Genomic DNA, 23,953 nt, shown 5'->3' with positions numbered 1-23,953 from the left:
GGTTTTTTCTACTTGTTTGCTCGGGCGCTTCTCTACCCAACCAATTCCAAACGCCACTGGGACTGGGCAGAGCTGCTCTGTTCTGCCAGTTTGAGTTTTCTTTTCAGACTCCTTTGGGCATTTGCGTATACAGAGTACACAATGCCGTCATGAGCCGTAGAGTACCGCCCCAAAAGGACCAATGCTCCTTTTCTTTCTCCAACGTCAATGAGGCGCCGCCTCCCCCGGCCGCGGGGGGGGGGGGGGGGTGGCGACCACTGTCCGTCCCTTTATCAAAGTGGCACACTGGACTTGTTGGACAGGGCCGGACGCCACTGATTGCGGAAAAAAAAATCTACTTATCGGGCTGGTGCGAAAGGGGGGGACGACTGTATTATACTCATCCAGCTTACTGATACCATGGACTGGAAACGCAAATCTCTAGATGATCATCGACATGAAGCCCAGAGCCTCGCAGCCTCGCCGCGTAAAAGCTGAGAGGAGCCTCGGTTCAGTGAGACAACCAGGAGCCAAGGTATCATCGGCAGCAACGCCCTGCAGAGGTAGCTGAAGAAAGTTGCGTGCCAAGCTGCTCATCACCTTGCTTCCATGCGAGCATCTTTCCCGCATTCATCTCTGCCACTGGGTGGGCGTGCCAAGAAGCAGGAGGGGGGGGGGGGGGCCGGGGGGAGGCAGTGCCCTCCTGATAAACGAGCCATGAGGAGCTGGCTTCTTCAGTAGCCGTTTGAATTCCGTTACGAGATGAGAATCTCGCTCCTTTCATTTATTTCCCAACGCGGGGGTGGATAAGTAGCGGTCCCCGAAACGGTTTCTGGAGAAATCCAGCCAACTTACACGGGGACCACAGCAACAAACTCGGCGAAATGCGACCCCTTGTGACCACAACAAACCGGTCGGAGGAAGAGGCCGGTCTGGATGGAGCCTGCCTGCGGTGTTATTAGTTGAATTTGCAGAGAGGTTGTTTGCCGGCGCGCCGCAGGTTCCCATTTTTCTTGCGCTTATGATGCGATGGGACATGGGGGAGCAGCAATGCAGCATACAAAAGTTCCTGTCCACCGTCCGCCCAATGGCCATCGTCCCCGACATCCGCCAAGATGCAATCTAACTAGTTCTGGGGCTTGTCCGGGATGGGCGGGCGTTGGTGTCTTTTTTTCTCTTTTTTGGGGGCGATAGCGGCGGGAAGCAAGCCCTCCCTCGGCCTACCAACATTTGCCCATATCTCGCAACAAACTCCGAGCTGTCTCACCCCGACATGTTCGCTAGAGTCGCGCACGCAAAAGTCTCTCCTTCTTGTCCACGACGTTGCTATGTCTGACATGACAATGCTTACTCGGCAAAAGCTGACAAGATTACAGGGCTGGAGCTGAAGGGCTATGTGCCGTGTGCGTGTGCGTGTGCTGTCTCAGAAGAAGAAGGTGTGTAAGAAGGAACAGGCATGGAGGGGGGAAGAATTGCGCCAGGTCATACACGCCATGGCGCACTAATGGTCCCCTAACCGGATAACCTTAATTTGCCTGGCCTGCTCAGTACTAATGCGGATGGATTCACTGGCTGGCTTGTGAAAAAAGATTGGCCGAGTGGCTTGCTCGACTCTCTCATCCTTTGGTGCTGGAGCCGTACTTTGCCAGGTTTAGTACGGAGTAGTGCCGAAAGACTTTTTGATGGTGTTATGCAGGCGCGGGCGCATGATGAAAAAAAAAATAAACGAAACCCCCAAAAAAAAAAAAAAATGGCAGGAAAGAAAAGGCGCTCGCCAAAAGGCCCGGATTGGTGGCGCGATCTGCTGGGCGGCAAAAAGGGTCAGCACTTGTCTCCCGCAGTAAAATGCGTCAACGATGCTCCATGTAGCCTTGCTGCAACAAGTCCAAGTAGCAGACCTCTTTTGCCCAGAGATGGCATCGCTCAGAAGAAATAAAACTGATCCCGCCACCGCAGGCAGGTAAGTAGGTAGGTAGGTAGGTAGGCCATCTCTTCTTTCGGCTGTCCCGGATTGGACTCGTCCTCCGAAAGCAAAAGCAGCCACGGGCATCGGAACCCACGATTTCGGTCGAAAAAAAGAGTTCCTCGCCGTGCTTCCGTCTGGGCGGGCGCCGCCAGCATTCAATAATAGTACCAGCAGCAAAAGGTCTTTTGACCAGCTCGGGTTGCGGCCAAAGTTGCCCCCCCTCCCCTTTCCTCCCTTTCCAGAATGGGTTGGGCCTGGGGGGGCTTGGGATGGGCTTTTTTCCCGCCTTCTCTTCACTTCTCTCTCTCTCTCTCTCGCGCGGGCGGGCGCAGGGCCAAGACAATGCCGAGCCGACGTCTCCATTCTAGACCGCTGACGGAGAGGGAGCTATCAGTACGCCAGTAGTGTGCGTAGCACCACCAAGCCTTCCTTGACTATCTACTTGAACTATCTAATCATGTACGGAGTCTCCTCTCTGCATTCCTCTCTTTTCTCTTTTTTTTTTTCGTTATTTCCTGCAGCAAAAATATGATTGGCTTCTCCTTTTCTCCTTTGCCCCTCTCCCCTTGTAGATTGGGAATGGCATCACGCGCTGTGGCAAAGGTTCCCTCCCCTCCCTTTCCCCCATGACGCTGTCCTCTAGCAGAAGTTCCCGTCGCCTTCTCAGCCTCAATTATTGCTGCGGCGGGTGGCTAGCCAGTCCTCAGCTCTAGCCTCTAGGCGAGGCAACAAGGCACCCCTGGACGGGGGACGAGGGGGATGGAGACAGATCATGATGACGCTGCATCCATTTGCCATTCAAGTGTACCAGTAACTTGTAGTAGGTAGCGTGGTGCATGTGGATTAACTAACTAAGAATGCCGGAGCAGCAGCCTGTCAGGCTGTCACTATTAGGCCCAAGATAAGCTCGCGCGCATCTAGCCTTTTTTTGCTGGAGCCCATCGATCTTCAGTGCTTTTAGCATTTATTAGCGCGAGCAAGCCCCAACTCGCGCAATATCAGATTAGGCCTGGTTGGTTCGTGTGGCGGAAGGAGGGCGCTTCTCAAAAGTTCCAGACATTGACATTCCTGCCACAGTCGGAAACAGTTGTAGTGCGAGTGACAGTGAGCATTATTATACCGTCCAAGACGACAGACCCAGGAGTGCGTTGCCAATGTCGGTAAAGATAAAAGAGTGTCCGTCATTGAAAAAAGTGTCATGAATGTTGCGCGATAGGTCCGTGCCGGCACGCAAGTCGGTCCAGATCCAAACCAGTAGCCGAGTTCAGTACTTGCCCAGTGGCCACCGAGTAACTTGAGCACAAGTTGAACAGCCATGTATGTACAGTAACAGTATGTATGCCTCTGTTTCTGCAGTCATCAGGACAGCCTTGCTCCAGAGTGTGCCACAAACCACAAAGTCCCCCGAAGGTCCCTTGGCAACCAGGTTCTCTGTACGCCCCAGCTCGTCTAGGGCCTGGGCAGTCTACACCCTTTGAGGAAGCTCAACTCCGAGATCTCTTGCTGTTCGCTCACGCATTCCCCACCGTAGTATTGTCGCCTCTTTTCAGCCATGCGACACCCCCCCGCGATCTTGGCGCTGCACTCCCTCTCTACCTTCCCGGGGAGAGGCGGCGGGGGGGGGGGAGGCAAGATGAAGTGACCGTTGCTGGGCCCGGCCAGCCCTGCCATTTTTGAATTTACTATATGATGCTTACAACTCCCGCCCCTTCACCATCTGCGACGTTCGCTTGTATTCCTCTCCTGTGTCAACCTCTTCATACCTTGGCCCCGAGGTCCTTTTCTTTTGCGTGTGCCTTTCCTGGACCCAGGAGACGGGAAATTCTCATCATGGCGAGATCTGTAAATGAGCCGCGGGATATTAGCCCCCAGGATCCGAACAATGGCGGTGTTCTTGGTGAGAAGCAGGAAATGACTGAAGTGGTGAGGATTTTTTCTTTTTTTTTTTCCTCTTGTGCAACCCGGCAAAAGCTCCCCCGTAACTAACCTTTCATTCTCGCCAAGCTCTACGAGGAGGAAGACATGCACCGTACTCAGACCATTGAAGGGTAAGTTTGAGTTCTCCTCTGGCACACCGTCAATGGAAAGTCAATACAACTAACACTTTGATAGCCATCTCAACGCCACAGAAGATGACATCTTGGAGGCCAAGGAGGTCGCAGCCTCCATGACCCTGGAGACGGTCCAAAAGGTAGGCTGATACTGCCTCACCCATGGCTTCTTTCATTGATTAACACGGTATTAGCTGATGAGAAACGTCGTTCTTATTCATGACGGCGATCCCAACTTTCCCTTTGTTACTCTGCAGAAGATCAAGGAATTCCTCGGTACGGCCTAGACCCCCCTTTTAACGAGTCACAAGAGACAACCTTGTAGCTAACCCGATGCTTGCCAAACAGCCAAGGAGGACATTGCCGAGAACGCAGAGAAGCACGAGCGCCTGATCCAGGAGATGAAGCTCGAGGCAGCCCTCATCACCAACAACAGCCCCTACGCCGAGGTCCGCGCCGCCGTGGACAACCACGACAACCCGTCGCTCCCCGTGTCCACCATCCGCGCGTGGAGCATCGGCATCATCTTCTCCGTCTTCCTCGCCTTTGTGAACCAGCTCTTCAGCATCCGCTACCCCAGCATCCGCTTCGACACCAACGTCGCCCAGCTGCTCGCCTACCCGATCGGCAAGGCCTGGGAGCGCTGGATGCCCAACGCCGACATTCCCCTCCCCTTCACCAAGACGACGATCCCGCTCAACCCCGGCCGCTTCAACAAGAAGGAGCACATGCTCATCGCCATCATGGCCAACACGTCCCGCAGCACGCCCTACACCGCCTACATCGTCTGGGTCCAGGTGCTGCCCCAGTACTTCAACCAGCAGTACGCCCGCTCCTTTGGCTACATGTTCTGCAACGCCTTTGCCACCAACTTCATCGGCTACGGCCTGGCCGGCCTGACCCGCAAGTTCCTCGTCTACCCGTCGTACTGCGTGTGGCCCTCGTCCCTCGTCACCATCTCCCTCAACTCGGCCCTCCACAACGAGGAGAACCACAGCGTCCCGGGTCCGTTCAAGAAGCTCTGGCACATCTCGCGCTACAACTTCTTCCTCGTCACCTTTGGCGCCATGTTTGTCTACTTTTGGTTCCCCAACTACATCTTCTCGGTGCTCTCCTACTTTAGCTGGATGACATGGATCGCTCCCGACAACCTGAACCTCAGCATCCTGACGGGCATGAAGAACGGTCTGGGCCTCTTCAACCCCGTCCCGACCTTTGACTGGAACGTCATCTGCTTCACCACCGACCCCCTCATGATTCCCTCCTTCTCCACCTTCAACGCCGTCGCCGGCATGTTCATCACCGGCCTCTTCATCGCGGGCGTCTGGTACAGCAACACCTGGAACACGGGCTACCTCCCCATCATCTCCAACCGCATCTACGACCACTACGGCAAGCTGTACAACGTCTCGCGCACCCTCGACGAGCACGGCATGTACGACGATGCCAAGTACAGGGCCTACTCTGCCCCCTACATGACTGCTGGCAACTCTCTTGTGTACGGCTTCTTCTTTGCCGTCTATTCCGCCATTGTCACCCACGTCATTCTCTACCACCGCTATGAACTGGCCATGGGTTTCAAGAACCTCTGGCAAGGGTTCAAGTGGAAGAAGAGAGGCAGCAGCAACAGCAGCAACAATACCAACACTGTTGACGGAGCCGCCGACGACACGATCCGCGCCAACGAGGGCGAGTACCAGGATGTTCACAACCGCCTCATGGCTGTGTACCCCGAAGTGTCCGAGTGGTGGTACTTTGGCACCCTCATCATCTCCATCGTCTTTGGTATCGTCGGTATCGCCGTCTGGCCCACCTACACGTCCGTCGGTGTCGTCTTCTACGGTATTCTTCTCTGCCTCATCTTCGTCGTCCCTGTCGGCATCGTGGCCGCCATGACCGGTATCGAGGTCACCCTCAACGTGCTCGCCGAGTTCATCGGCGGAATGATTGTCGAGGGCAACGCCCTCGCCATGAACTTCTTCAAGTCGTACGGCTACGTCACCTGCGCCCACGCCCTGTCCTTTGCCAACGATCTGAAGATTGCCCACTACGTCAAGATCCCTCCCCGCGTCACCTTTGCCGGCCAGCTGCTCGCCACCTTCATCTCCACTCTGGTCTGCACGGGCGTCCTCAAGTTCCAGATGGACCTCAAGAACGTCTGCCAGGAGAACGCCCCCATGCGCTTCACCTGCCCCGGCCCCAACACCTTCTTCACGGCGTCCGTCCTCTGGGGCACCATTGGCCCCATCAAGGTGTTTGGCAAGGACGGTCAGTACCGCTGGCTGCTGATGGGCTTCCCCATCGGCATCCTCCTCGTCCTGGCCTCCTGGGGCCTGAAGAAGGCCATGCCCAACAGCCGTGCCCTCCGCCAGGTCCACATCGTCGCGGCCATTGCCGGCTCCCTCCAGTGGACTCCCTACAGCTTCTCCTTCGCCTGGCCCGCCGTCCCCGTCGCCTGGTTCTCGTGGATCTACATCCGCGGCCGCTACCTCGCCTTCTGGTCCAAGTTCAACTTTGTCCTCTCCGCCTCTCTGTCGGCCGCCATTGCCATCTCCGCCATCATCATGCTCTTCTCCGTCCAGTGGGCCGAGAAGGAGATTGAGTGGTGGGGCAATAACCAGGCGTCTGTCGGGTGCGAGAAGAAGGCCTGCACCTTGCACCACCTCGCCAAGGGCGAGCGCTTCTACCCGTGGTGGAGCAACTCCAAGATTCCTGCTCCTTAAGCTGTGTGTTTGGCCCGGTTCGCCGCATACCCTTCCTTGGCGTAACTATTTGGGTGGTGATGGACTTGACGTGTTTTCTTTGGTTCTTATTGTTTGAGCAACGAAGCGGACGGAGATGTGGCTTGGATATGAATGCTTTTTCTTGGAGGGGGGATAGTTGCCTCACGATATTACTATCTAGTTATATAATAAGCAAAAATATATAAACAAATTGCCTATTCACCATGCTCTTACCGACAATCATCACGACACCATCACGAATAGTGTCACAGAGAGTTGATTCATGTGCTTTATTACCAGCTCATACGTTCGGTGCTATCTCGATAGTCCGTCGCTAATGTACTGTTTCAAGTGACGCCGAGGCAGAAAACAAAAAGGGGATAATGACCTGAGTGTTCAAGTAGTCGTGATAATGCAGCTCGCCTCCCTCAACTCCCGATTCCTTACACGCACAAAGGCTCCATAGGAAAAAAAAACATGTACAGTGTAATCAAAACTCGCCACATTATGCGTTCCATCCGTGTTTGGCAAACGCCTCACCTACTTACTCCTCCTTCTCCCTGGTCCCGTCCTCCTCCTCGTCTTCCTCTATAGCCCAGTCTCTCCAGCCCTCGCCGCGCACCCAGCTGACGCCCTTGCGGAAGGAGTTTTGCTGTATTGCCTTGGCGTCGCGCTCGTAGACGACGCCGGTGATCATGAGCGCGAGGACAAAGACCCAGAGGTCGCCGCCCTTCATGGCGCGCCACCAGCGGCGCTTGGCGCCGACCTTCCAGAGCGAGTTGACGCTGGCGCGGGCGCTGTAGAGGAAGGCCATGCGGCCGTGCCTGCGCTCGATCCAGGCCCACAGGCCGGCGGCGAAGCCGCCGAGGAAGAAGCGCTGGGTGGCCAGCAGGTGGCGCGGCAGGTAGGTCTGGAAGAAGCAGATCGAGGCCCACGCGGTCGACAGGGAGCCGGTGACAAAGGCCGTCATGCGGGCGGAGCGCGAGAGGATGCGCTGCAGGCCGGTGATGGGGCTGTGGTAGAAGCGGCGGAAGCCGGGGACGATGGTCATGGCCGAGTAGAAGAGCACGAAGAAGCGCGCCACGGGCGGGAACGACCTGAGCCAGAAGGTGAGGTAGGTGCGCGTGCACGACGGGTCGCTGGGGTGGAGGGCCGCGCAGGAGAGCGACGTGATGAGCGGGTGCGCTTGCGACGTCAGCGGCGACACGGCCGTGACTGTGGGCGGGAGGATGTTCTTCTTGTTGGGGAACATGGTTGGAGAGATGAATGGTCTGTTGGGTCTCAAATTAGCGAATGCGCGCGCGTTGGATGCGATCAAATGGGGGGGGGGGGGGAGAGCCAACGTACGGCCAGTTGAGTCGCGCCATCTCGGACAGGCTAGCGACGACGTCGTCCTTGGTTGGCCACTTGAGGTTCGTCGGGTAGCCCTCTGGGCGACCGTGCAGGTACACGGGCGAGTTGCCCCAGATGAACTTGCCGTAGCTTTCGGGGAAGCAGTCCTTGTCAAAGACGGCCGCGTGGAGCAGCTGGCCAAAGGCCAGCGGCTGGAGCAGCCAGCTGCCGAACCACCAGGGCCGCTCGCGTTTCCTGCCCTGCTTCGTGCCCCAGACGAGGCCCTCCCCCTCGGCCAGGTCCCAGCCGTACTCGAGCGCCTTGAAGAGCAGCCAGAGGGCGACGCCGGCGCGCATCGGCGGCGACGGGTAGATGCCAAAGGCCAGGCCGGCAAAGGAGGCGCCGACGGCGGGCGCGTACGGCGACGTGAGCGCCGCGGCGGTGCGCGGGTTGCGCCGGCGAAACGGCTCGACCGAGGGCTCCAGCAGGTGCACGCGGAGGCGCGTGAGGAAGCGGAAGAGCAGGCGGTAGAGGAAGAGGATGCTCGACAACGAGAGGGAGAGTCGCAGCGCGGGCGACTTGTAAAACGGCTGCTTCTGCGCGGGTGCGCGGCTAGAATTGTCATTCACCAGAATAAATTAGCATCTCTGTCGACTTCAGTGTGCGCGCGCACTTCACACATGCACACACATACTCACCCATCTTTGGAGAGCTTCTTCGTGACAAACTCATAACCCTTCATGCCGACCCACGAGGCCACAAACACGCGCAGGGCATGCCTCACAGCCTTTGCATTGTAGTCGCTCCCGGCACTGGTCGCGGTCGGGGCCAGGCTCTTCTCGACGGCGGCGGGCGTCGGCGCGTTGCGGCGCAGCGTCTTGGAGCGCGCAATGATGTATTTGTGCAAGGCTGCGTATTCGCGCGCCGAGACCGTGTACCGTAGCGTGTTGCGCATCACGGGGTCGATGGTTCCTGCGGCGGATGAGACTCGTCGAGGGCGGCCCCCAGAGCTCCCTCCATCCGGCGACGACATCTTTTGTCTTATTTCTCTCTTGCAGTCCTTGTTTTTTTTTTTTTCCTTTTTCTATTGTTTCCTATCGATTGTTTGGTGAAGAGTGGACGAGCGGGGGGGGAGGAGGAAGGGACCAAGAGCTAGAAGTACAGTTCCAATGGGGCTCTCGTCTCCGGCCTCTCTTTTTTTTTTAATTGCGTTGTTCTTTTTGTTTTTCTTGTCGTCTTCTCTCTCGGTCGCGGAGTTTCTGTATGCGTAGAGGGCTGAGCTTATGTGCGATGCTGATGCGAGTTGGCTGTGCTTATCCCGAGGCACAGGAAACGGGGGTGCAGGTGACAGACAGGTCCCTGCAGCACACGAGTTGGTTACGAGACACGGCTGTCTCTCTAGTCAACCCTTGATTTGGCTTCGGCTAAATCACCTCTCCATCGGACAATGAAGACAAAAAAAAGGGGGGGAAGGGGAGGAGGATTTCGTACGGCTGATCGGACGGGCAGAATAATAAGACGAGTCAGACCTCGCGATAACGTCGCGACAGCAAGGAGAGGAGAAAAACACTGGAGGGTCCCCCGGCGGGATTGGAATGTTATTAATGTTTTTACCAATTAATCACAAGCAGGCCAGAATAAGCCAGCCTCGGCTACAGGTGCAGCTGCAAGGGCCTAAAGGGACGCTATAAGCACAAAGTGTGGGGATGAGCTGTCTGGGGTTGGACAATGAATACCGGCTGTTAGCTAGCTACACAGTGACGTAGTCATGTACACATTGTCCTCTGCCTGACAGACTCACTTGCTCATTCATTTCATCATATATCATTGATATAATTAGGCACAGGACGCATTGTTATATGGCTAGGAAGCATGTCGCCGGCCCCCTTCCCAGAGTCCATCTTGCTGTTCAATGTCGGGCTAGCTTCTGTAGCGTCTTCTTAGTAGTACAGTATTTCATCGTCTTCACCATCGTACTCGTCCGCGATGGGCGCCTTCTTCCTCCGCTCGCGGGGCCATGCCAGCACCACGCACGGGCTCATATCATCGACTTCATTCGCAAGCTCTTCATCCTTCACCATTCCAAGCTCCTCTGCCAACACCACTGTGCGTAAGTGTGACCTCTGATCATCTTTCTGGAAAAGGAGCGGCGTGTCTCTGTCGGTAGCACCTCCATGCATCATCAGTAGCCGCAACGTCTCAAACCCGACCCTGCGGTCGTTGATGGGCAGCAGCATCGCATGCCGCAGCATGGCCTGGTCGGCCCCGTGGGCAAGCAAGAGCTTCGCCATCTCGTGCGTGTGGCAGTCGATGAACTCGTCGAGGACCACTTCATTCAACCGGTCGGCGAACCCATGGAGCGTCCGTGATGACAGGTCGGCCCCTTGCGCCAGCAGAATCGAGGCGACGGGGTGGTTCAAAGCCGAACATGCTAGGAAGAGAGGGGTCTTGTGCCCGCTGTTCGGCTTTTCAATGTCTGCGCCGCTTTCCAGCAGGGCAAGAACAACTTTAGCATCCTCGAGGTCCATTTTGTGTGGCGTGTTGCCGCACGCAAAATGGAGAGGCGTCGTGCCGGCGAGATTGCCCGCATTCGGGTCCGCGCCGTGAGAAATTAACAGCTTGGCGGCTTGGTATCTATTCACCGAATTCATGGCTGTTTGCCTGTTGTATCCCGCCAGGCACATATGATGAAGCGGCGTGGCCCCGCCCGCGGTTCTGGCCATCACGTCGGCGCCGCGCGCCAGCAACTCTTTTATGAGAACGACGTCTGGGTTCTCCGTACACACAGTGTGAAGAAGGCTAACACCGCGTGCATCTACCTCTAAAACATCAGCACCATGCTCCATTAAGAGCTGGGCAATCTCTCGCAGACCGTATATGCACGCTCGGCTCAGTGGCGATCCGGCCTCGACCCCTACATTCGCGCGCTTATTCGGATCAACGCCAGCCTCGAGCAGTATTCTCGCAATAGCGAGACGCTCATTGCCTCTCCCAGGAGCCATCAGTAACTGTAACATCCCTAGCCCGCCGAGGTTCATCGACTGCGCATGTTTGAAAATGTCCCTAGCCTCTGAATCCAAAGCATGCCACAGCAGAAGCTCGACAAGCTCGAGAAATCCCATAGCACAAGCATGAAGCAGCATTCTAGGCCCGTCCTCGAGGACGTATTCGCCAGCGTCAATTGCGGCCGGGATTAGCTGCCGAGCTTCGTCGACGCGTCTCTCTCGTAGAGCCTTCTCAAACGCTTGCTCCCAAACGCTGCTCGGAATGTCACGATGCAATAACATCTTACGGACCTTGAGACAATTATTGCTCCTGAAACTTTGGACAAGTATTTCTCGATTTCTTTGCTCTTCCGATGAATAGGAGAGTAAGAGCTCCATGAGGGGAACATTGTCTTTCATGAGAGCCACTTGTAGCATTCTTTCTGGCTCTCCTTCACGTTTCCAATCGTAACCCAAGCTAATGTATCTCTGGACCAGCTCACAGATAGCTCTGGAGCCTGTACCAGTCACCGCCATGCCCAAAGCTTCGTCTAGTAGTGCATGTTGGACAGTAAAGCTGGTGTCAAGCTCCAGTGGCTGAGAAGACAATAAGAGGTCCCAAACTTCGTCATGACCAGCCCCAGCAGCGCGCATCATGGCCCGCCGGTAAGAAAAGCCACTGACAGACTGGTTCACAGCCGCGGGGCCCTCCTCTGTCTCGAGCAATCGCTCGAGCACCGCCGTCTGCCCCGCATCAGCCGCCGCCATGAACGCGGCGCGGACCAAGTAGCCCACCTGCTCGCTCGAGTGCTCCGTATGCCGTAAAAACAAATCTGCCGTTTCCACATGCCCGTTTGACGCTGCGTGTCTGATTGCTGTCACAATACATTGAGCCGACGTCGGGGGCAGGTGTCGCAGCAGCAAGGCCGCCACCTCGGTGTGTCCCGCCGCTGCCGCGATATCAAGAGGGGTCAGAAGCGTCGGGCAGCGCGCGGCCGCCTCGAGTTCCTCCGTCGTCAGCAGCGGCCGCCCAAACGGTCGCAGCCGCGATGGACAGGTGTTGTATGGCTCTGCTGGCGTGCCGGCGTGCAGTGCGCGCTCGGCAACCGTAGACAGGTTGTGCTGCGCGGCCCAGAACAGCGCGTACTGGTTGTACGGCTTCGAATCCGTCAGGTAGAGAAAAGGATCGACGACTTGGTGCAGCCGCCGGTTGGCCTGTGCCAGGCGGCTCATGTCGCCTAGCCATAGATGCCTGGCAACATCCACAATGAGCTCTGCGGCGAGGTCGTCGAGCCGCTGCGGGGTCATTCTTTCCCTACTTTCGTGGAGGTATGCGTGTATATGAGGGGGCTAAAACGAACGAGCATACAAGCCGAGGTCGTTCAAGTTGATAAAATGGAGAATACAAGGCTAGATGATCACCCAGCTGACCTAAATTTCATGCAAGGTTGGTTGGCCAGCCTTGGGATTGTATGCCCGTCCCATTTCAGGTTTGCCAGCCAGCCAAACTGACTGGCGGCGCTACGCCTTGAGCTGCGAAGTAAGCAACGTGCTGACGTCGGGAAACCGCATCATAACCACTGGGTGAGCACGCACAAGGCAAAAGGTTCTCGGACGAAGTTCACTAGCAAATCAATTCATACATTTATCGTGAGAAGACATTGATATGCTGCCTGTTACCAACTCAAGCGATATATCGGCGTAAATACATGCAGGCTAGTGTCGTCTCCCAGCCACTAGCCTTGCCTGGTTATCCCATCCCTCCCGAAGAAGACAAAATAACGCGGAAAACGAGATGAAAAAAAAATGGTTTCTAATAAGGAACCATATCGAGTCTCTCCAGAACATAATACCCCCAAATACGGCCCCCCTCCGATTCCCAGTTACCCCAACTACCTCCCCAGACGCCATTTTCGTAGCACACTGCCGTGCTCAGCATTTCGTAGTACTGGCCAACGAATATCAAGCTGACTTCCCCCGTATTCAAATACCCACCAGAGACTCTGTGCATTTCAGTCTCATCAATGACCCTGTTGTGGAAGCAAACATCCCCCGTCGTAAGCAACAAAGTTGACTGCTCCGGGACACTGACCGGTGTGGTCACTGAGATAACACGATGCGTTCGTTCTTCAGTCTTTGTTTTTGTTTGGCAGTTACTATAGTTCTGCCAAAGCCGGTTGCAAATGCAATAATCAAATAAAAACCCAATCGTTGCCAAAATCATGCTGAAACTTTTGTCCTTTCTTCTTAGCCAGGCGCAAACGCAACTTCAATGTACTGCGCGGTCTGTTGCAGCATGTGCGGATCATCATATCGTCATGTCCATGCTTGACGCACTGGTAGATGCACGTCAAGGATAATCGGCAACAGGACCGCCCTGTGGTGCTGGCAGTGGAACCCACTTGCGTCCCAGAGAAGGGCCGTCTGGATTCCCGTACGGCAGCATCTCCTCGTGCCAGCCGAGCGCGCCCCATTGCGGCATGTTGCGAGGCTCGGGAGCTCTCAGGCTGGCGCGCAGCTCCTCCGCATCCAGAACCCGTCCGTCAACAACAGCATCAACTGCTTTGATACGGCGCGCCTCGCGCTCGTCCACTGCAGCCTTGACAATGCGGTACCGTGATTCGGCGTTGGCCCAGCCATTAACGTTGCCCGAGCTGGAAGATTCCAAAATCATCTTGAGCTGCGTGAACGGAATGTTGAGTAAAACTCGGGACAAGACGGCATGGGAGACAGGCTGTGCCGGGCGGGATGCCTTAGGTGTTTCGGTTGCCGAAGTAGGGTTGCTTTCGGTAAGTGTCAAGTCACCAAACTGAATGTTGGTCAGTTTCTGGGAGCGTCGTCCCTTGCCAAGCTGTACCACCGGCTTCTCTTCCGCCAAGGCGGCCGCAGTTGCCTGGGCAGTTGGCCGGCTAGGCGGTGGAGGATGCATGGGCAGTCTCGCATACTGTACGGGAGCAATCACCTCAGCATCCAGCTCGAAAGTAGGTGGAAAGTTGTGCACGATAAAAGTGACGACGGCGTCAAGAATGATTTTGGAGCCCTCGCCATATCGGTACGTATTGTGAGTGCCCAGGTCGCGGTAGCCATCCAAGGCGAACTCCAAAACTCGCTCGATCGTCTGCCAGTCGATAAGATGGGTGGCTACCTCGCATCCACGCTTAGTGACGGGTACCCAGCCAATGAGCTGGCCGGCGGCCGCGTAGGAGAGTGCGAAGTCGAGCTGCTCGACAGCTGAACCGGCATCAGTCAACTCGCCCGAATCGGAGTGGTGATTGCGAGGGCCAGGATACTGCAAGAGCGGCAAACCGTAGAGACGCTGAGCTGCCATGTAGAATGAATCGGAACGAATCCACTTGCTGTTGGTCTCGATCAGCACGGTCTGCTGAGAGCGGTCGGGTGGACTCGGCGACACTATCTGCTGGCGCAAAAGCGAAGCCAATTCGGCCGATCGGTTGAGGATGAATCGATGGCCAGCGATACGGACTGGTGGCGCTCGATCATCTAGGTAGCGGAGTTCAAGAGAGCAATCAGACAGCTCTGGATTTCCAAACTGCTGCTGAGTGTACCCGGCGAGCTGGTCCGCATCCTCGCTTGGCGGCGCCATGTGAGGTGGCACACCAGGGTTGGGCATCATGCGATGAAATTCGGGTGGGGCAAGCATGCGACCGGAGTTTCCTTGCATCTGCTGTTCCTCTGCGACAGGACCGCCATTGTGCATAGGTACTCGACCGGCGTACTGCTGCTGGTTGAATTCTTCCATGGAAGAATGAGAGTCGTGAAAGCTATGAGGTGCTGATGCGTTGTAGTTGTTGCGGTAAGGCGGGTAAGACTCTGGGGGGGCGTAGGCCATTGGAAGTCTTCCGTAATTGTCAAAGGTCGTTACAGGCATCATGTCGGGACCGTACGGCATCATAGGCGGAAAGCCATTAGCACCCGGGCCCACGAACGGCTGGCGGCCAGCCGGGAATGGCATGCCCGGAGGCGGGGCGATACCGCCAGAATGAGGAGGCGCCGGGCTGGAGCTTTGAGATTCGTGGAAGCCGCCGAAATGCAAGCTGCTGTTGCTGGGGTGTGCTTGGTGGTGTACATGGGCATGGCCATTGGGGGCAGGCGGTCGAGGACCCCTAGATCCGTCATCGTTGGCGTGCATGCCGGGCATCCTATTACCAGGCTGGAAAGGCGGAGGCATGTGGTATCTGGTTGGCGATACGGCGGGAGGGGGCCGCGACTTGGGGCCTTTGTTGTTCGTCGCGTTGGCACCTGTCACACGGGCGTTAGCATCAAGCGAGGGGCTGGCAGCGGGTACACGTCAACGCCAATGGCACTCACTAGACTTGTTGCTTCTCTGCTCAGTTGATCCTGCTGAGGTACCCGCGTTATCCTTTGCGCGGGTTTCTGCTTGGTTGACGTGTATGGCGGTCGCAGCGGCTTCGGTCGAGCCTCGGCTGGATGTTTCGGTGTTGGGCGAGAGTGGCTGCTTGTTGGGGGTTGACGCTGCTTTGGTCTGGGCTTGCGATGGGCTTACGGGCTCTGAAGCTGGTATTAGTAAAGCGACAGGCCTGAAAACGAAGTCGGAAATTATGGCAGAGCTCAAACGAGGTTCGTTTGGGAGGAAAGCAGGTTCAGTGAACAACTTACCCGGGCCATTGGTGGCCGACGTTGGCTCCGCACCAGCGGCGGCTTTGGAGCTGTGGTCGTTGTGAGGCTTGGATTCCTTCAGCTTGTGCTGCTTTCCCTGAGGCGAGTCCTCGGGCTTTACTTCAGCCTTGTTCGCATGAGAGGGGGCAGGGGAGGAGGCAGAAGTCGAGGCCGAAGCAGCATGGCGCTTCATGTAGGGCAGTGGCAGGGCAGGCACCACGGGCTTCTTCTGCGCAGGCTTGCTGGTCGTCGTCGCCGCAACTGGCGCCAAAGGAGCAGAGGCAGCACCAGCGGCGGCGGAAACGGCCTTGCGCGGCTTGGACGAGCCGTTGACGGGCGCCATGGCGAAGCAGAAGGGCGAGCGGGCTGCGAAGAAGCGGCCCTGAGATAGGAACGGGTGCGCAGAAGCTGCGGTGCAAGAGGCGAACGAGGATGCAAAGAGTAGCAGGCGAGATTTTGGGATTTGAAATCTGCGGCGGCGAACGGCGGCGGCGGCGGCGGCGGCGGCAGGCCAGCGAATTTGGCACTGGCCCAACAGGCCATTTGGAGGGCGCAGAGGGCGCTGTTTGCTGGGCTAGAAGGAGCTAACAGAGGCTAAATTTAGTGGGCGTGCCGCTAAAGAGGCATGTGTTTGCAGTGGCTTGTAGCGGTTATATTTAGGTGCCTAACAGACACCTACCTAGGTCAGGTAGGCACTGAAAAAGGTAACCTCATAAGAGAGAAGATGGCTCATCATCTTTTACCACCGTGTAGTTTTGACTGGCTTTCCAGTGGTTCTTTTACTTTCTTTTTTCATAATATCATCGCATCATCACATCATCACATCATCACAATACCGCCCTATTTGCGAATACATACAAGCAGTAAAATTATTCTCGGATATTACTTATTGCCTGCCTGTGCCGCCAGGTACGTACCAACCTGATTTATTTTCCTCGCAGCCAGCTCGCTGTTTGGCTCGCTCATCTACTGGGGGCCCACCTGCAAATCGGAGACCGGCCTGGGCCACTTTTGATTTCTATCCCATTCGATGGGGCACCATGTCATAATAATGGTAGTTGACCACTTCAACCCCCTGGTCACAGCTCTAATCAACAGCCAACATCGTCACTGCGCTGCCGATCATGAAGCTGTCTTATGCGTAAATGGGAGTTGTTTGGGGTGCCTGCCAGCACATGATCAAGGCTGCTGTGTATCTACTCATCTAGGGGGCTTGTGAAAGGCCGTCATAGTAGTCTCGGCTCTAAAATACACCAACTGCTGTCACGCTCAGCCGAGCGTGGTCCTGCTATTATCCTATGCTTGTATGGTACCGTGGCCTCGGCCATGTGCGTCACAGCTGTTGTTCTAGTTCATAACCAGCTTCCGAGCCCTCAACTCTTGGAAAAGACCCCGTCGCCGCCCATCAATCTCGCAATCAGAACGTATACGAATATGGCTGCGCCGGCGACTACCAATTTATTCCGGTAGATCCATCCTCGCCCTGCGTCCCTTTGCTGTACCACCGCGTCAACCACCGCCTGCGCCTGATGGCCGCTCGTCCCGGCGATTCCGAGTTGCGGACCGCACGAAGCGCCATTGTCTCCGCCAGCGCGGTTTCCCGTCAAGGAATCGACCTTGTGGTTCTTCATCCACTCCCAGTTGTCGGCATCGACCTGAGGCCACTCCGCCCGAAATTTGGCGCCACCGTCGCCTACCTTGACGTTGCCCTTGTTGGCCGGATTTTTGGCATGCGAGCCGCCGCCCGTCGAATTCCACCATCGTGACCGGGATGCGTGAAACTTCTTCTCCGTAGCGTTGGTTGAGACAGAGCCAGTCGTCATCTCGTCGCTCGTCATGAACGACAGTAGGCCAATGAGAATCGTCGACACCTCCCACGCGGGGTTGAAAGACTTGGGGTGGAAATCCGATATCGAAAGACACAGTCGCGTTGATGGCTGGAATCGCCCAGACGGCGTGTGCATACGGATGGCCGGCGGAGCGAACGGGTAGTTGGATGGGAACATTAAAGTGCCCCAGTACTGACCGCCGTGGTAAGGAGTATCTTCTGGCCCTGTAATAACGTAATGCCACCTAAATACGACCTCCAGTTAGTGTCCGCCAGCAAATGCCGGGTAGAACTTCACGCACTCGAGGATATTAGATTCGGACGGATGCGCCGTAATGTATGGAGGCGGATTTTCGGTAATCGTCTTGTACTCGCGGGTCAACTGCGACTCTATGTTAGCGCTTGACTGATACAGAATTGCTCACGCAGATACATACACGCTTAAAAGCCGCCTTGCTCGCCATGGCTAGGTAGAGGAGATGAAATGCGCAGTGGAAAGGGAACGTCGCGTGACGGAAGAGACCGGTGATATATATTCGAAGGCGTCGCAGGAAAGAGGCCGCTGCGCAAGAAAGAAAAATATAAATATGAAGAAGAATAGTGATACAGGTTGCTCTACACGCCGAGTTGATGTAGTATGGCGTCAAGGAGAGAGGTCGGCGGTTAATAAATGGATGGAAAGCCAAGGCAACGGAGTCGGAGCAAGGCGTCAGCGTGGCAAATGGGTTCTGTGGCTGGTGTCCTGTGCTCAGCCACACTGACGTGGGTACGCCACACCATTCATCCGGGAGCTTGCACAGCTTCGCGAGATGTTCCGTTCCCTCGTGCAAGCTGAGGGGAATTCCTCGTCCAATCTGCCGAGACCATATCCCAACAGGAACCAATCACGAAAAATGGCGAGCGGAAACAAATCTATCGGCTCCGTATGTGTTTCCCCAATATTGACTCCCCAGGACCAGCGACTCATTGCATTAGGTACAGCCTGCCGGCAGCTTCGATAAACTACACGAGGATGGCATGGATGTCCTGCGGGATGCGCAAGCCCGGCCAGAATCTCGCAATGCTGATCATGAGGCCAGAGACCGCAGAGTCGCGCAGCTGGTAATATTGCTCCATCATTTTAACGAGCGATGGCGTGAATTGACACTTTGCTCGTAGTTAGTCGACCAGACAGCCATGCCGATGACCGTCAACGAAGTCAACATTCTTGGCGGCAACAACATCCGACGCCCCTTTCTTGCCCCAATTGTCCAACCATTACTCGCCGATCAACCTGGTGCTCCTTCTACGGTGGGAGAAGTGCTAGCAAAGCTGCAGGAGACTAGTGGCAAGCTGAGCGCATTGCGTGAGTGGCAGAAGATGCCGAGTACGTCAAGAGAAGCTTGCTGAACAATCACTAGAAATACTTCGAGAGCCCCCAGAGGTATTCCTTCAGCAATCCGACCCTGCAGATGCCTCGTCGAACCCGACCGATGTCAATGTCTCCTTGTCCCTCAAGGAGCTGCCCCGATTCAAACTTCAGACCGGAACTGACGTCGGCAACGGCGAAGGCTCTGCTTATGGATCTCTTCTGTGGCGCAACATATTCGGAGGAGCCGAGATGCTGACTCTGAATGCGCGCTCTGGTACGAGAACGAGATCCGCTTACAGCGCCAACCTCGGCGCGCCGGTGCTGAGCAACCCGGACATGCGAATCTCGCTGGAAGCTCTTGCTTCTGCTTCCGAAAAGCCTTGGGCATCACACGAGGAAGTGCTCAAGGGCGGCTCACTTCAGTTCTCATGGATCAACAATCAAAGAGACAGCCACTCGCTGGAATACTCTGGTCTTTGGCGCCAGGTGACGGGCCTGGGTCAAGGTGCCAGCGCTACGGTCCGCCATGATGCTGGTGATTCCATCAAGAGCGCTATCAAACACACATTTTTCAGAGAGCGCCGTGATAACCCACAGCTGCCACAAAGCGGCTACATGGTCCGATCGAGGTTCGAGCTTGCAGGTGTTGGACCCCTTGGGGGCGATGTTGCCTTTTCCAAGAGTGAGCTTGAGCTCGGTGGTGCTGTTCCGGTCCCTCTTCCTGGCTCATCACAAAGGTCTGGCATCTCCATTGGTGGAGGATTCCGCATGGGCATGCTGTGGCCTATGCCTCTGGGCTTGGATTTTACCGGCAAAGCCCAGCCCAGCCGCATCAACGACCGCTTCCAGCTTGGAGGCCCCGCAGATGTGCGGGGATTCCAGCTCGGCGGTCTGGGACCCCACGATGGCAAGGACTCTGTCGGTGGCGACTTATTCGCCGCCGGCAGTGTCAACATGCTCCTGCCTCTACCCTACAAAGGCCCCGATTCCGGCCTGCGCTTCCAGGTCTTTGCCAACGGCGGCCGACTGGTGGCCCTGAAAAACGCGAGCAAATCGAAGGACAACGAGGGCGGCGTAGCCTCATCTGGCCTGAGCCCTTCCGCAGTCCGCGATGGCATGCTCAATGCGGTTGGTGACTTGCTAAACGGAGCTCCCAGCGCCGCTGCTGGTGTTGGTCTCGTCTACGCACATCCTGTGGCTCGGTTCGAGCTCAACTTTAGTCTGCCTCTGGTGCTACGGAGGGGCGAGGTTGGCACCAAGGGGCTGCAGCTTGGAGTCGGCATCAACTTGATGTAAGGAAGGATACGGAGGTGAGTTCAACGAAGATGAGGTAGACTACACAGAGTCATAAAATTTACACACAAGCAAGGGCGGCGCCCACCAATGTATCATAGTTTTCTATTTCGTATCTCAACATGACTTTCTTTTTTTTTTTTGGCAGCTTGAAAAGGCAGAGCGCCGTAACAATGACTCAGAACTCGCAAATCCAATACGAGACCATCAGCACATGCCGATTTAGTACAAGGATGGGCCAAAAGACGTGCTCGGCATCGATTCTGCTCTAAATTTAGTAAAGTATAACATGCAGTGGCCGACAATCTATCGACCGGTGCGATGCAGCCATCGCCTTTCAATGACCTCGCCGGGTGGCAGGATCGACATAAGACAGCCGCCTATGAATCTCTCCCTTTTACCCGTAGACGCAAGGCGGACTCTTGGTCAAACACTTGGTCAGATTCCTGTTCTCGTGACAGCTCAGGGTCACCAGAGAGGGCGACAAGAGAAGGAAAACAAGAGTCAATCCAGCAGGGAAGTGCGAATGAGTGAGCGGTGTAGGGGAAGGGGGGGGACGCGTGGACTTGCGTCCCTCTCTAACGAATACGAAAGTGTCTCTTGCGTCTATTCGTATCATCGACAGCAGTCACAGTGAAGCGAGCGAGTGTTTTGATTCCGGTATCCTGCTGTCAGATACGGTGAGGCCGGGCAGCCTCACGCGGCGCGGATGTGAGGCTTCACATAAATATCTACCAAGGTTGTCCCTGTTGCTTTCTTTGTTTATTTTGTTTGTTTCCTTCATCTTGATCAATGTCCTGCGCTCAACTATGAAAGTCTAAACGTACAGCACTGGCTTTTCCAGCGACGCCGAGACGAAGGCGCGCGAGCACCCGCCATCCTCTCCATACCTCTCTCCCTCTTCATCCAGACCTTTTCGAGTGGCACCTGTCGGCCGGTTTGACCGGCATGACCCGGCGTAGATGTCTACAGGCGTGGTTTCTCCCCAACGCATAAAGCATGCTCCGCCTTTGTCGTCGTCGCCACGAGGACGTTGCTGCGTCGCACCGGCCAGTACTGAAACGTTTTTGTGTCCGTGACGGCATTGTGCTGTCAACGGGTCGTGTCCAACACGGCAAGCAGCCCGCGGCATGGATGAAACCCTCCACGATGCCAGGTGCTTTCGAGACCCGGGCCCCCCGCCCAGAAACCTTATCTCGGCGTCTAATTAATGCAGGCGGCCTGGAGGGGGTCCGGCACGGTCCCTGGTGACGGCGCTGCCAGTGAACCGAAATGACCACCACCACCACCTCGTCCTCAGCACCTATCTGGAAAGGGGAAAGAACAGTGTCTGCACTACCCTGAGCATGGCCGGGATTGCCCTTGTCTGCCCTACCTCGCCCGTGGTTTCAGGAAAATGCTAAAGAGAGGCGGGAAGGAGGATCAGAAGGCTATCAACAGGACTAGCGAGGGAGGTCCGGGGGTACCTTGCCTTTTTCTTTTTCCATATTGGTCATAGACTGACGGAACATACTTCTTCACCTACCGGAGAATGATTGTTGGTCCTTTAAACGGGGTGTGAAGGCTAACGTCTACCAGTTTGACATGATACACCCATCACACTGTTTACTGCGTTCATCCCGGTTTCGTACTCGGTACAGTGAGGTTTTGGCTCACGTCCCTAGATCTTCTTACTCTTCCCGTGGCAGAAATTCGGAATGGGGTAATGATGGGCTGTAAATGGTGCATGTCTGGATAAGAAGCAGAGCGTGTGCGTGACGGAACGCTACTGAAACTCTATGCACCATGCTCGGAACGCGCGCTCCTGGTTCGCCTGAAGGAACAAAAGTTCTACTTACTTGACGACATCCGTATGGTCTCTTGATAGTAACCGGCTGGGCATGGTCATCCTGGAATTCAAGAGTGAGTGCTGGGATTATGGGGTGGAAATCTGACAGTTGCCCTTGGTGTGCCCGTCGGGTCTGGCGTGGATACGTTCAGGAGGAGGAATGGCGTCAAGACAAGTACGCCGAAGCACTCTCAACAGGAATGGCAAGGGAATGTGATATGATACAGGGAATCGATGTCACGAGTGCTTCTCAGTTTTCAAGCAGTCAAAACACAAGACCATAACAAATAAAACGACGATTATAGCCCACATGCACGCATGGACAAACAGAAGCAAGAAAATTATCGTGGAGTGGGTGTGCAGGGTAGGCCTGCCCAACTGTGTCGCGTTTACGACCTTCGCGATATGTAAGTGACAACACCAGCCTTCTTTTCTAGAAACAAATCCAGTCTTACCGCACCGGTCCTTGCTATCAACTAGCCTCACTTATCCCCGGTCTCTTCCTGGAGCGATGCACCGCTACGACTTTTTTTTGATACACTCGGGCTGTTGGCCAATTTCTTCTGTACTCAAAAAGGCACCCTCACACTGTTCCGGACTGAAACCGGCTAAGGGAGAAGCTGGCGTCCCGAGGCGGGCACGCATTTTTTACTGGGTGAAAACATCCTTGTAAGAACTGGCCCAGCCGCTGGTGGGAGAACTACCGACATTCTTGCTAGCTCGACATGACTAGCTAGAGTTGCAGCGAGTTTGTTGAAGAACAGACGGTCCTGCATCGTTCGAAACCGCGCACGAGCCCACAGAAGATCAGCTCCTGGCCTGTAAAATATCACAAAGTGCATAGATACCACGAGCCGTCGTTCGCCCACACCCAAATTCCTTCCTTCAAGGTAGCAACATTCTGGCATGGCCGGTTTGTCTTAGCCAACCTTCACACGTGGCGCGACTGGATGCATGGAATGCAGACAAGAGCGGGTGAAGAACTGATGGATGGCACCGACCCTGGCAGTGGTCGTACGCCCGGTCGCAGGTAAAGGGCACAACGACATCATACTGACACAACAAAGAAAATGGTAAAAATAAACCGTCATCGCATGCGTAGCAGGAATTGCGGGCGCAAGCACGCGACTAGTAAAGCTCGAGAGACAAGCCCGCACTAATAAATTAGTGACACCGTCATCTAAACGAGAAGATCTTTTTTACATTCTCGGGACTTGCGCAGACGACGCGTTGCCGATCGCGTTTTGGCCTTGCGTGGTGTACGCGGTATTACTCAAAGGGCTTGGTAGCAAGCCGACAAGACTAGCATGTTGGGGGCCTATCTTGAGTACCAGACGATGACAGGTGCTCCAGATGCCGATTGCACGAATTGATCAGCATACTCAGTAACACTTCATGTAGTTGATACGCAGGGGCAAACGATCCAATGCCTGCACAAGTTGTATGGAAGCGAATAGCTCCAACACGCCCCGACACCTCAACGCCTAAGTAGCGAGCTCAACGAGGCTGTAAGTATGGCAGGCAGCTGGGCAGTTCAGTATGCCTACCCGTCAATACCTTGCCAGGTGCGGAGTCGCGAAGAGTTTATTAGCTGCTGCTCTGGACCACACTTACCAGTACAGATTACATGGTGGCACATTACCAAATGCAGCGTTTCATCTTGATAACTGGCCGCCTCGGACCATTTCGGGAACATTGGATGAGGCTTCCCAGTGGGGTGAGGACGGATATCAGCCCTGCGATGCCTCCATCAAGCTTCGAGAGCCATGTCGGACCAGCCTCTGCCGGGATTGCCGCACACTACCAGTAGGACTTGAAGCCAAAAGTGATGTTCTGGTAAGTAGCGATTTTGACGGGAACTTGACAAGCAGACGCAGTCGCAGCAGTCATGGCCACAGAAAGAAGACAAGGGCGCGATGGCGCACAGAAGACTCCAGTTAATGCTTGGAACCCACCGCTGTATCCAGCTACTAAAGGGGC

The 23,953-nt window shown here is 55.6% G+C and overlaps 6 protein-coding genes across 6 annotated transcripts; 2 read left to right on the top strand and 4 right to left on the bottom strand.

Annotated features, from left to right (window-relative positions):
* Positions 1 to 3,775: 3,775 nt before the first annotated feature.
* Positions 3,776 to 6,719, top strand: V2A60_006477 (uncharacterized protein; the record flags this gene model as incomplete). The annotated part of the gene is made up of 5 exons (XM_083257771.1): positions 3,776 to 3,868; positions 3,950 to 3,993; positions 4,058 to 4,136; positions 4,191 to 4,272; positions 4,345 to 6,719. The coding sequence occupies 5 exons, from the start codon at positions 3,776 to 3,778 to the stop codon at positions 6,717 to 6,719; spliced, it is 2,673 nt and encodes an 890-aa protein (XP_083113897.1).
* A 544-nt stretch (positions 6,720 to 7,263) lies between these two features.
* On the bottom strand, positions 7,264 to 9,084 carry V2A60_006476 (uncharacterized protein; the record flags this gene model as incomplete). The annotated part of the gene is made up of 3 exons (XM_083257770.1): positions 7,264 to 7,990; positions 8,067 to 8,663; positions 8,750 to 9,084. The coding sequence occupies 3 exons, from the start codon at positions 9,082 to 9,084 to the stop codon at positions 7,264 to 7,266; spliced, it is 1,659 nt and encodes a 552-aa protein (XP_083113896.1).
* Positions 9,085 to 9,991: 907 nt separating this feature from the next.
* V2A60_006475 (ankyrin repeat domain-containing protein) lies at positions 9,992 to 12,343 on the bottom strand (the record flags this gene model as incomplete). Its single annotated transcript, XM_083257769.1, has 1 exon — positions 9,992 to 12,343. The coding sequence occupies one exon, from the start codon at positions 12,341 to 12,343 to the stop codon at positions 9,992 to 9,994; it is 2,352 nt and encodes a 783-aa protein (XP_083113895.1).
* Positions 12,344 to 13,385: 1,042 nt separating this feature from the next.
* Positions 13,386 to 16,016, bottom strand: V2A60_006474 (uncharacterized protein; the record flags this gene model as incomplete). The annotated part of the gene is made up of 3 exons (XM_083257768.1): positions 13,386 to 15,295; positions 15,365 to 15,565; positions 15,674 to 16,016. The coding sequence occupies 3 exons, from the start codon at positions 16,014 to 16,016 to the stop codon at positions 13,386 to 13,388; spliced, it is 2,454 nt and encodes an 817-aa protein (XP_083113894.1).
* Positions 16,017 to 17,046: 1,030 nt separating this feature from the next.
* On the bottom strand, positions 17,047 to 17,965 carry V2A60_006473 (ubiquitin-conjugating enzyme/RWD-like protein; the record flags this gene model as incomplete). The annotated part of the gene is made up of 3 exons (XM_083257767.1): positions 17,047 to 17,746; positions 17,804 to 17,883; positions 17,939 to 17,965. The coding sequence occupies 3 exons, from the start codon at positions 17,963 to 17,965 to the stop codon at positions 17,047 to 17,049; spliced, it is 807 nt and encodes a 268-aa protein (XP_083113893.1).
* Positions 17,966 to 18,394: 429 nt separating this feature from the next.
* V2A60_006472 (SAM complex subunit SAM50) lies at positions 18,395 to 20,148 on the top strand (the record flags this gene model as incomplete). The annotated part of the gene is made up of 4 exons (XM_083257766.1): positions 18,395 to 18,424; positions 18,483 to 18,602; positions 18,660 to 18,846; positions 18,902 to 20,148. The coding sequence occupies 4 exons, from the start codon at positions 18,395 to 18,397 to the stop codon at positions 20,146 to 20,148; spliced, it is 1,584 nt and encodes a 527-aa protein (XP_083113892.1).
* Positions 20,149 to 23,953: the final 3,805 nt, after the last annotated feature.

The sequence above is a fragment of the Cordyceps javanica genome, chromosome 4 (assembly GCF_051103115.1).
Source record: "Cordyceps javanica chromosome 4, complete sequence".
Classification (NCBI taxonomy): Eukaryota; Fungi; Ascomycota; class Sordariomycetes; order Hypocreales; family Cordycipitaceae; genus Cordyceps; species Cordyceps javanica.
The sequence above is the reverse complement of the archived record's forward strand: the minus strand, read 5'-3'. Positions and strand labels throughout refer to the sequence as shown.